The sequence below is a fragment of the Ostrinia nubilalis genome, chromosome Z (genome assembly GCF_963855985.1).
Source record: "Ostrinia nubilalis chromosome Z, ilOstNubi1.1, whole genome shotgun sequence".
NCBI lineage: Eukaryota > Metazoa > Arthropoda > Insecta > Lepidoptera > Crambidae > Ostrinia > Ostrinia nubilalis.
This window is the reverse complement of record NC_087119.1, coordinates 669,537-681,797: the sequence shown is the minus strand read 5'-3', so window position 1 is coordinate 681,797 and position 12,261 is coordinate 669,537. Positions and strand designations below refer to the sequence as shown.

The 12,261-nt window shown below is 40.5% G+C and overlaps 1 protein-coding gene across 1 annotated transcript in view; it reads right to left on the bottom strand.

Moving 5' to 3' along the window:
• LOC135086997 (protein furry-like) overlaps positions 1-12,261 on the bottom strand; it is a 223,151-nt gene that overhangs the window by 196,196 nt on the left and 14,694 nt on the right. The window contains exons 14-22 of the mRNA XM_063981854.1: positions 12,046-12,248; positions 10,692-10,891; positions 9,528-9,601; positions 9,096-9,217; positions 8,474-8,561; positions 8,151-8,242; positions 6,290-6,412; positions 2,048-2,215; positions 367-516 (exon numbers count right to left, since the gene is read on the bottom strand). Of these exons, the coding sequence (XP_063837924.1) occupies positions 367-516; positions 2,048-2,215; positions 6,290-6,412; positions 8,151-8,242; positions 8,474-8,561; positions 9,096-9,217; positions 9,528-9,601; positions 10,692-10,891; positions 12,046-12,248 (1,220 nt within the window). The remainder of the gene's footprint in view (positions 1-366; positions 517-2,047; positions 2,216-6,289; positions 6,413-8,150; positions 8,243-8,473; positions 8,562-9,095; positions 9,218-9,527; positions 9,602-10,691; positions 10,892-12,045; positions 12,249-12,261) is intronic.

The following is a 12,261-nucleotide window of genomic DNA, read 5'->3' as shown; positions in this document are numbered from 1 at the left end:
ATCTAGTAACTCTAATCAATAAAGTATTGTATACCTACTTAGTTGCTTACTTTATAACTCTTAAGAAATGATTAATATAAAGTATAAACTTGATTACCCTAAACGTAAATTTTTAAAGGTCTGCTCTCAATAAAATATTAATATATAAGATAAGTAAGTATGATTCTCGACTAAGACCCATTGTAAAACTGTTTTTTTTTTTTGTCCCAAAAAATGAAAAAAATGTATTATGCGTAAAATGATTCACTCAAAGGGTGAAAATGTATTCCAACTGTATTCACGTACATAAAGGGCTTCGCGTTGAAAAAAAAAACGTTCTGTCAGCTTAAAAAAAAGGAAAATTCAAATTTTCACGTGGTGACTGACCTGGTAGCGAAGGTCTTCTTCTGCGCGATGAGCAGCAGCATCTTGTTGAGGTGCAGCCGCAGCGCGTCGCGGCGCCGGCGCCGGCGCATGTTCTCCTGTTTGCGATCCACGGCTTCGCGCAGTAACGGGACCAGCTCTTCCATCAAATCCCTGAGCGAATATAGCGTTGATAAATCGATTTGCTATTTTTGTGCAGACATAAAATGATAATTTTAGTTATCAATTTAATATAACCAATGCTAGCTGTCACAGACGGGTATTGGAGACTTCACAAAAACGAATGCAAAAACTCTTCTATCTTCGTCTTTGCATTCTATGATCGATCATAGGAAATGATACTAAATATAAAAAAGTCTGCAGCACTATTTGCACAGCAGTTTTAGAAATATTAAGTCTCAATCAATGAGGGTTTTCGCGATTGAAAAATCCGCCAGATGGAAATACTTAGACGGGAGGTCCAAATGCTGCATGATTGGTGGATTTTGACATATCTGTCAATGTCATGTCAAAAATTTCGGATTGGATTTTTCAATCGCGAAAACCCTCATTCTCGACAACGTTGACAACTTCCATTAATTTGATGGACCAACGATAGGAAGATAATATGTAGCTGGCTATGACTACTTTACGAAGGCGAGGTAGCCTCCTTTGACGCTCCTTAAAAGAGACATGCGACAACTGGCTGACATAATTATGTAGACAAGTTTTAAAGGAAACGGGAGTTTGCACACTTGGAGCAGCTGGCTTACAGAGCTGGATTAAATTGGCTGAAATAATGGCAGACAAGTCAAAACCAATAACAAGTCTATGAAATACTTATTTTGGATCCTTGTTGTTATAATTACTTGCTCACTTACACTGCGTACTATGTGTGTATTTTTCTCTTTACGTATTTCGCAAAGAGAAAAATACACACATAGTACGCAGAACTGACGACCGATGGGGCAGCAAGGTTCTGGAATAGAGCGTGGAAAACGCAGCGTGAGACGTCCACCCACAAGGTGGACCGACCTGATAAAGGTAGCAGGAAGGCGCTGGATGCAGGCCGCTACCAACCGTGCGATGTGGAAGTCATTGGGGAGGCCTATGTTCAGCAGTGGACGTCCTGTGGCTGAAATGATGATGAAAGAGAGAAATAAAGTTATGATTTCTCTCTTTCATCTATAACTCAAGAACGGCTGAACCGATTTAGCTGAAAATTGTCAGGGAGGTAGTTTGGAGCCAGGAGAAGGACATAGGATACTTTTTATCCCGTTCGAAATTAAAAAAAAGTCTGCTTATTTATTGCCATTAAGGCGGAACAAGGTTCGCCGGGTCAGCTAGTATTATATAAAAGAAAGTCGTGTTAGTTACACCACTTATAACTCAAGAACGGCTGAACCGATTTAGCTGAAAATTGTCAGGGAGGTAGTTTAGAGTCAGGAGAAGGACATAGGATACTTTTTATCCCGTTCGAAATAAAAAAAAAGTCTGCTTATTTATTGCCGTTAAGGCGGAACAGAGTTCGCCGGGTCAGCTAGTCTATATCTATATATATAAAAGAAAGTCGTGTTAGTTACTCCACTTATAACTCAAGAACGGCTGAACCGATTTAGCTGAAAATTGTCAGGGAGGTAGTTTAGAGTCAGGAGAAGGACATAGGATACTTTTTATCCCGGGTCAGCTAGTTATTTATACGTACTTGAGCGCGTCGGGGTTGATGTTCCCGCAGGCGGCGACGGCGGCGTCGCGCACCTCGGGCACCTCGCAGCGAGCCAGCGGCACGCACAGCTTGTGCAGCGAGCCCGGCGCCGCCGCCGCGCCGCGCGCCTCGCCGCCGCTGCGCTCGCTCAGCGAGTCCGGCGACGAGCTGCGCACACGCAACGCTTAGTCACACCGCGGCACCGCGCAGCCGCAGCCGCAGCCGGGAAGTGTTAAGGAATCACACCGGCGCTTCAATTTCGACACCCACGCGAGTTCGATGCATGACGTTAATGATTAATGAAGTGAAATAATTTGACTAAAGTCTGGTCGCTGAGCACGTTGAATTTCGTCTAATGACCCCAAGCTACCCATCCTTATCGCTCGCGCGTAATTATATTGCTGTAACGACTGTACGACGGGCGGCCACAGGGAGTGTACGGATGCGATAGCAATATAATTACGCGCGAGCGATAAGGATGGGTAGCTTGAGGTCATTGGACGAAATTCCACGTGCTTGGCGACCGGACTATACCAAAAAGTATGTAAAGTCAGCGTCAAATAGTTTGTGACACCCAAAGTAGCCAAAAAGTTAGCAACACGTCTTTGTGACAATGAGAATGAGGTTGTGTTGCCAACTTTTTGGCCATTTGACGCTGATGAAGTAAAATACCATGAGATTATGGGAAGTGGTTGCTAACAAATTCGTACACGTTTGTGTTTAAAAAATCAAAACGCCTGTATGAAATGTTCTTCCCTTTATGACACTCGTTACTGTTGCAAGCATGGACAGCGAGATTGGAGTCGTAATAGCTGTAGACGCCGACGAACTGACAAAATGCTTCTTCAACAAATCTACAAATCGAAGTTCTATGAAATACCTAATGCTCTTCTATAGAAAGCAAATAAATAAGTGATTTGTCGTTATAATATTGTGATCTAGAGATTTACAAAAAAAAACCCCTACCGAGATATGGATACAGAATAAGCGCGGTGTTATGTTGTTTGAAAAATCATTTTAGTAAAGTTACAATGAGCATAATGCGTAACAGCGTACGCATAGTAACTTTATTATTAGTAGAAAGTATTTGATTACACCCTGAAATAAATGATAGAAGATGACCCTAAAAAACAAATCTTGTGTCAGTTGTGTTATCCTAGCTGTCCACAGCTGCTACGATCCAATCCCACGGTCGTCTGCGCAGTTTATGACGCCTTACATTTACTAGCCAACAAAACGCACATTTCAAGTTACTTTTGCACGACATCACAGTTCACAAAACTGACATTCAGAGATGCGCAAGCGCAGTTATATTTCTAAAGCTAAATGTGCAACCACCATGTCATTGTGCGTCAATTGTTGTTAAGTAAATATAAGACCCGTGCGCGTGCATTCACTAACACCCAACACACCTGGAAATCTAATCACAAATTAGTGTCAAATAACTTTGTGTAAATGCATGTAAAGGTAAAACTTGAATTCATTAACTTTGGACTCATCAATATTTTAATAATATTAAAAAATGCCTTCTTACAGGTTTATTTTACTTCGTTTCAATAAATATTGTAAAGGTAATAAAAATTCAACAAAGAAATACTTTAATTTAACACTATTACTTAACATTAGCATGCAATTTGAATAATCCAACAATAAAAAACTAGAATGAGACGAATCCAAGCAATACTTATGACATGTTACAAACTACACACATAACTCCTGGTGTCTAACCAGCGAACACAGTTATAGAGAAGCCGCAGAAAACATATTGTGAAAGCTGACTTATTGAATAGAATGAATATAAAGGAACAAGTATATGCACGATGTTTAGCCACTAATGAGTGTTTCGACTGTGAATGTTATTCTTCTGTTAGTATTATTTCAATGTTTTCCTTAATACATTCACAATCAAAGACCGAAATTAATGTGATTCCAAAAATATCGTATAACTAACATACATACAAAGCGATAATATCCACTCTGATAAATTAAGGAAAAAGAAAAACAATATATTATTATGTGTTGAATAACAATATGCAGAGTACAGATTGATGTCTTGAACTCTTTGGTCTAGGAATTATTGGATGCCCCCACTTTAACTTTTAATCTAAAAACGAATATCTCACTGATTTTACTAGACAATTTCTTGATATACAGAGATTTGTATTATTTCAAATACATATTTCACTTACATAAGCATAGCGGTACAAATAATACATCTAGCCCTTAACTTACCACCAACCAGAGAACCCACATATCCCTTAACACTAAGCGAGACCAGACCTGATATGACAGAACAGGGCGGAGAACAGAAACCATGAAGAAACTAATGCATGCTCTAACGGAATAACCGTAAAGGTCTATATTCGTCTAAGGGCTCTACAGGGACATTGCTGGACGGCACACGGGTCCTAACCGCTCGGCTACGAACGTGCCACAAATATCGGCGACAGCTTGTACGTTTTATGGGAGTGCCATAAAATGAGAAAGGGTACATGTCTGTAAACAAGTGTGTATTGTGCTATCTATGCTGGATTAAGAAATAATTTACAATTGTGTATTAGCAGCACGCCACAATCATTGTTCAAAATATTTAACTATGTATTCCCTGTTACTGTACATAATCAATATAGCATTATGACATCATAGTGTTGTTCAAAACGTCGTTAGAAAGAGATATTTGCTAGTTTGCTTGTCCGATGTTCGTGGCACGTCCTGCCGCGGACACACGCACAGACATACGGACACAGATCGTTACCCCCACAGAGTCTCCGGACACGCAGAGAGGAACAGAGCGCTGTCCGCGAACAAAAAAATGGACACGTGTCAATTAAATTGGCTATTGTCAATTTAAAACCGTAATGTTTTATCAAAACAACTTAGACCAATCTGTATTAGGTATATGGTAATCTGTATTAATTTCATGCTGTGAAAAATATTTATCAAAAGAACTATTTTTCGCCAGCAAAAATATTATTACTTTTAAATATGTATAAATCAATGTTTGTTTTATTTAAACTAATCCTTAAATTGGCAGGTTAATCGTTTTCTCCTTAGCTAACTCAGTAATCGTACCTATATTTGTTAGGGACAGTTAATTCTATTAAAAATCTACATCTTAGCATGATCAATGCACTGTTATGATACACAACAATGCTTTGCGACCTGTATGAATCAAACATGTACAAACGAAAAACAAAAATAGCGCTCTGTACGATACTGAAATGATACCTCAGACTGAATGATGCGGCATCCCAAAACTATGTATAATGATTACCCAGTTACGTTTGGGTGCGCGACCTGCATGTAGATGACATTTAGCTCTAACGTAATGCGTCGCAGGCATGTCAATCGCTAAACTGCTCTCGGGTCTATCTAGTCATTCCGTTAAAACAAAGCGGACGGTAGTAACAAACAGAAAGTACTATAAACCAATGGGTACAGTTATGCGGAGTGATGTCGGGGGTTTATTCACAGATGTAGTCGCCACGAGGCGCGGCGCCGCCCGATGACTGTGTATTAGCTGTGCGCGCCCCGGCCGTAGGGTTGCCAAAACCAACCACCCCCTTTAACCGGACAATAGAATAGTTCTGGTCTTAAATATCAAAATATTGAACATGACAGTGGTCAATGTATTTTCATACTCTTTTATTATCATGTCCACTTTTGCAAGTTTTATTACAAACAAAGTAATAATGTATCACTATTCCACGGTTGGCAACCCTACCTATGCGTGAGCGATGGTCATGAATAGTGGGTTTCGTTTCGAAATTTTATGATATCGCAAGTATGTAAAAAACTTTGCATAATCTAAGGAATATTCGCTTTCGATATCATAAAAACTAATAGATTAGCAACCAATATGCGCATGGTGTGGCAGGATTATCGTTTACATCTTACGAATCGGGTTTATCCTGTGGGGATTATTATTTCAGAAAATTTTGTAATTTGAATAAGCATAGATGCAAACTTATAAATTAATGAAATTAAAAGACTATTATTGCCATAACTAAAGGCATTATAGATTTATCGTATGACATCTAGTCATACTGTCAAGATATTGCTTGATTTGGTAAGTTTCAGAGGGCATTGTGAGAACCAACAGGTCATGGCCGCGGTAAACGGCAACCTGATGAAAAATAGAGCACGGCATTTAACCCGTCAACCGCCAGCGCACATCGGTTGCCAACCCGCGCCCACGTGCCCCAATGCGATGACCGATGACGTGCACGGTTGAGTGGGCACCTCGTCCGCTTGTGGTGTCTGTGCGCGCGCGCCACGCTCAGCGGCAACGTGAAGAAGCCGCCCGGCGCGTTGAGGCTCTCGCTCGACGAGCTCAGCGCGCCTAGCCACGACTCCTCAGTGTTACTGGACAGACCACACGCCCAACCAAATCATAAACATTCTGGGAGTGGGTAGTCAATGCGAAAAAACGCTCAACGGTTGGAATGTGCAGGTGTCAAAATGTCCGTACGGACCGGCTGTCAGTGTGGCAAAAAGTATGAACGTCGAAATGAGCAATGGTTAAAATGATCTGAAGTTAAAACGTCTTCGGGTTTATTCGAACAAGAGTCTTATTGTATAATAGCTAACGTGAACACGTGTTTAAAAGCATCAAGGTAAAAAATGTCCAAAAAATCTTTATTGGCTGGACTACAAGAACATTGAACATTTTGACATTTAATTTTATTAATTAAATCATGAGCACAATATATCAGTTGATCATTTTATCTATCATACCTTTTGTTGTACTTGTATTTTGTGATGTGTACCATTTGTCACTATATTTAGTGTCAAAATTGAGTGATTTTGACACTAGGACTTTTTGACGTTCATACTTTTTGCCACACTGACAGCCGGTCCGTATGGACATTTTGACACCTGCACATTCCAACCGTTGAGCGTTTTTTCGCATTGACTACCCACTCCCAGAATGATCATAAAACAACTGCCCACATGTGCGGCCAGTGGCAGCTGGAATCGCAGGTGCCCGATGTGGTTTGTGCATTCAACACCACCAGCAACCTGTCTAGTGTTCCCTAAAACATGTAGCTATGAACACTACGTTTTGCACGACGCTCTAGTTTGAAAAGTGTCATCTTTTATTACTACGTTGCTAACGCCCAACGTATTAAGACACGGCTGCTAGTGTACCGTATTACAATATAGGCATTGATACTCCTGCGTGGATCCACTTTCCGGCACACGAAAGATTAATTCAAGTCTGTAGATCAACATGTCATCTGAAATTTATACTTTCAACTCGATTCAATTACTTTCTCAGTTTCTTCACAACTTTAACTCAAATCCCCAAAGCCTAACTACACTGTAAATAATTTTATACATAAAATATGTATATGGATTGATACTGTACTCAATATGCGAATATAATACATAAACGTACTGTTAAGTGAATAATCAATTGAACAATTCATCATGTAAAAATGTGCAGAATTTCGTGTGAATAAATTTGTTTAGGTTTGGATATTAAATCACATGCGTTTTATACATGTCATCAAAAATGGGATTCTCTTTATTTGCTTTCATCTGTTTCAATTGAGCTAACCTATGAATTGATTAATTATTTTATCGTAATTGCTTCTTGCTCATAGTTATAAAAAAAGATAGTAAAATAGAATATTTGTTGTGTCGAAAGTTATTTTCTCCTTATATGGTTAGTAAGTACAAGAATCCAGCCCGTAAAGAGAATCGCAATCTATATTGCTAATAATAAAGATAGTAATAAAACACGCAAATAAGAGACAATAATCCACATATAGACGTTTAGCAAAAAAGGTTCGCTACTGAGTCAGCACATCCATCAATACACGGGAGTTACTGCCAATCAACCGACTTCAAGCCAATCTCTACTTCGGATGGTACAGTGACTAACTTTGGAATTATTAGAAACTTTAAAAACTTATGCTAGGGAAAACTTGAACGATGAAGAAAGTGTGTCATGCAAAATTTTGTCGGTAAGAATACATAAACCTTATTCAATATTAAACAGAGTTCTAATTAGGTGAAATCTTGATCGTCCAAGCTCACACAACACAACACTCGGAATGCTGAGGAGTTGGAGGGAGGAGGGCTAAGAGGAGGTTACCTGAGGCTCAGGTCAGGGCTGGCGCAGCGGATCACGGGGCTCGGCACCGCCGGCACCACCAGGTATGCCATCGTCATGTAATACTTCCACACCTGAAATACGAGAGCCGGGTGTTGAAAACTAATGCTAGAGTTCCAGAGTCATAGACCAATATTCTAGAACGACGCTTACTTATGGATCTACATTCGAGAATAGATTCAACTAGGGCCTAGTTACTAGGCAATGTAGTTTATTTGAGAGATGGTATTTGAATAGGTTTTTGAATTCTTCATACTCGAGTCTCATATTACAGATCACGATGAAATAAAAAATGTTATGTTTACCTGCATGTAGCCGTCTTTTTCCTTCTCAGGTTTCCTCGGCAACGCGGGGCCACGTGACAGCAATGACGCGCGGTTGTCATTCACCGGTCTAGAGACATAAAAAGTAATATATTAAAAGTATATTCATTAGAATGGGAAGAAAGAAATATTCGTTTGTTAGTCGTATACCTCAAAATCAAAAAATCCTTGTAGCTTTTCACCTATTCGCATTTCGCCGCGATATTAAAATTTCTGAATAGATTTTTATTCTTGTAGTATAATTTTTGATCGCTAATTACAATTGTCTAAAAAATTCATAGTTTCTGTTAGCACTTTCCTGCCTGTCTTCACTGTAGTCGCTTTTCACCTTAATAGATGTTTGTTTGTAATTGGTAAAGTTGTATTGTTACACGCAGTAGATGTTGATTGTACATTGGTTTGAGAGAAAGTAAAAAAAATGGTCGTAGCGTACTCGTGCAAACAGCACGGCACGGACGTGTGTAGCGCCATCTATGATTCTCTATGTAAATCATTTCGATACTAGGTACTGTTAGTTCTGTAAAGCAAGGATGAATCATAGATGGCGCTTTACAAACATTTGTTTTATAATAATATCGATCGAGTTTGGAACAGCTGTACTCACGCAGGTTCGATGACGGTGTATAGTGCGTGCGTGCGCGCATGCAACATGGGCCAGGCCTGCTGGATGGTGGCGGGACAGCGCGCCGGCACGCGGTTTCTCTCGAGTAGCCCGAACAGCACCACCTTGACAAAGAAAGATGCTTTGTTATGTTCGCTCACACTTTTTCAACTTGGTCGTTGACCACCTTGAGCTCCATTAGTAAACAGTTTGCAAAGGTTCCAAGTAAATACAGCAGCAGAAGCAAGCAAACTTGGCGGCGCACTACCAGACGAGGCGAAGAAAATCGGCAAGACCTGGAGCTAGATCAAATGCGAAGCTCAAGACCGAACGCGATAGAAAACTGTTGTGGACGCCCTCTGCCTCATCTAGGGGACATAGGACCTTAAGTCAAGTCAAGTAAGTAAATACATCAAAGTGAAAATTCAAGCTTACCTTCCATGGGTCAGCACCATTGGATGAACTGCCGCTCCAGCTGTTTTTCGTGGATGTTTCGTCATGTTGTGTACCTGGTGTAAGAAAATAATACTTATTTGTAATGTCAACATTTAATTATTTGAAGTGTTTAGTTCCTGTGTGAATATGAATGCGAATGTGATAGAGTATGATAGTTAATGTTATAGAGAACGTGGTAGTAAGTGTGATAATGAATGTGGTAGAGAGTCATAGTAAGGCTGTGTTGCACCATTTTACTTTAGCTTTGACAAAGGTCAAAAATATGTAAAACTCCATACAAAAAACTCAGCCTTAGTGTGATAGGGAATGTGATAGACGACGCGATAAATGTTATGGTAAGTGTGATAGTGAATGTTATAGACAACTAGCTGACCCGGCGAACTTTGTTCCGCCTTAATGGCAATAAATAAGCAGACTTTTTTTTTATTTCGAACGGGATAAAAAGTATCCTATGTCCTTTTTCTGGCTCTAAACTAACTCCCTGACAATTTTCAGCTAAATCGGTTCAGCCGTTCTTGAGTTATAAGTGGTGTAACTAACACGACTTTCTTTTATATATATAGATCTGATATTGAATGTAGTTGAGAATGTGATCGAGGGTGTAATAGTGAACGTGACTGTGATAGTTCAAAATCAAAAATATTTATTCAAATTAGACCACAAAGGCACTTATGAACGTCAAAATATAGTAAATAATGAAAAAGGAAAGGTAGACCTTATGGGGCACTTTACATGTCTCCTTATCTTTTGGGCCCTACCAGCGCTTCGAGACAAACATATGCTTGCCATATGATAGGGCGCTGGTAGCACTAGTGCTGAGAAGAAATTTAGTTAAATAAATCTATATATATAAAAGAAAGTCGTGTTAGTTACACCACTTATAACTCAAGAACGGCTGAACCGATTTAGCTGAAAATTGTCAGGGAGGTAGTTTAGAGCCAGGAGAAGGACATAGCATACTTTTTATCCCGTTCGAAATTAAAAAAAAATCTGCTTATTTATTGCCATTAAGGCGGAACAAAGTTCGCCGGGTCAGCTAGTAAATAATAAATAAAAATCATTTATTGTTTCCCACAACCAAAATTTAAAAGTTACAATTAAAATTAGTTAATTTTGAGGCTAAGTTCATTCGCCGCCACTCACCAGCAGTCCACACGGCGTGGTTCCTCTCAGCCACCCAGACCAGGTCAGGCGTGCCGGCGGCGAGGATGGCCTGCTTCTCTGCCGGCGGCAGCAGCGGCAGGCACCGCTCCGCGAAGTGCGGCACGTGCTCGTCCGCCGCGTCGATCAGCGCCGGCTCCTCGCGTGTCAACTGAAGCTTCTCGAGCAGACACTTCGTTTCCCTGGAGACAAAAGGAAAAGCTTTTACTGTATGGCTCCTAAAGTTTATAATAAATTGCCAAAAAACTTAAGAGACGCCAGCTTGAACACTTTTCGCAAAGAACTATTGACCCTTTTAATAAGAAAATCATATTATACATTAACTGAATATTTGACTGATACTAATTTGTAATATAATTTTGACATGATAGTTTTGTAAGCATTAAATTTAAATTCTAAAAATTGACATTGAATTATTATGTTATGTATCTATAAATTTTTGTTTGTATCTTTATATGGGACTAATAATTTGTATGCCACTCATAGGCCAAACATAGAGCTCTACCCATTATTATGTACCACCTGAATTCTACATTTACCTATGTTTTATGATTTGATTTGATTTGATTTGACAAACGGGACAGTCACAAAAACATTACCTAACTGTGGGTTGCATCATTACTTTAATGGTGCGTCCACACTGGGTGAAAGGGCTCGCGCGGCAAACTCGCCATCCTGCTCACTCAAGAGCAGGGTGAGCAGGATGACCAGCGTGCCGCGCGAGCCCGTTCGCCCAGTGTGGACGCACCATAACGATAACAAACGTCAAGTCAAACTCCATAAAAAACACCAGGTAAAGTTATAGTTTAGGTGACGCAATCCAGCCTAAGTTGTAACTGAAACGTTGCACTATTAAAATATAAGGGAACTTAGATATAAAGGCAGAGAGCGGAGAGAATCTCACTCAATAGAGGCTCAGGATTAGCACCGGCATACAATGAGTCCGCATCACATCTGCTGTGTCATCATCCTGATTCAATAGAGTAAGATGATTCTGAGATGAGTATTTTATGAATGAAGTACACAAGCCCAAATACAGGAACTGTTAAGACCAGGCTAGGTAAAATTGGTCCAAAGTCTTTACATCTGTCAAACACAATATAAAAGAGGCTAAAGCCCGGTCCGTGAGCACGTAGAATTTTGTCCAATGACCCCTAGCTACCCATCCTTTTCGCTTGCGCGTAATTGGCACCCGCAGTGAGTGTGCGAGCGCGATAGCAACATAATTACGCGCGAGCGATAAGGATGGGTAGCTTGGGGTCATTGGACAAAATTCTACGTGCTCACGGACCAGACTATAGCTCTGTTAAGTGAACATCCTAAATTCTTTGCTCACTTGAGGATGTGGACAGCCAACCGACGCGGGTAGGCCTTGCACTGGCACAGCATAACGAGTCCCAGGGCTTCGGCGCCACGCACTACCGACGCCAAAGGCTCCAGCTTGCCGGGAGCGGCGGCGGCGGGCTCGCCGTTCTTCCAGCTCGTGATCAGCTGGAGGAGCATGCGAAGGCCATTCTCCACCAGTTGGGGCGATGTGTCCTGTGGGAAGAAA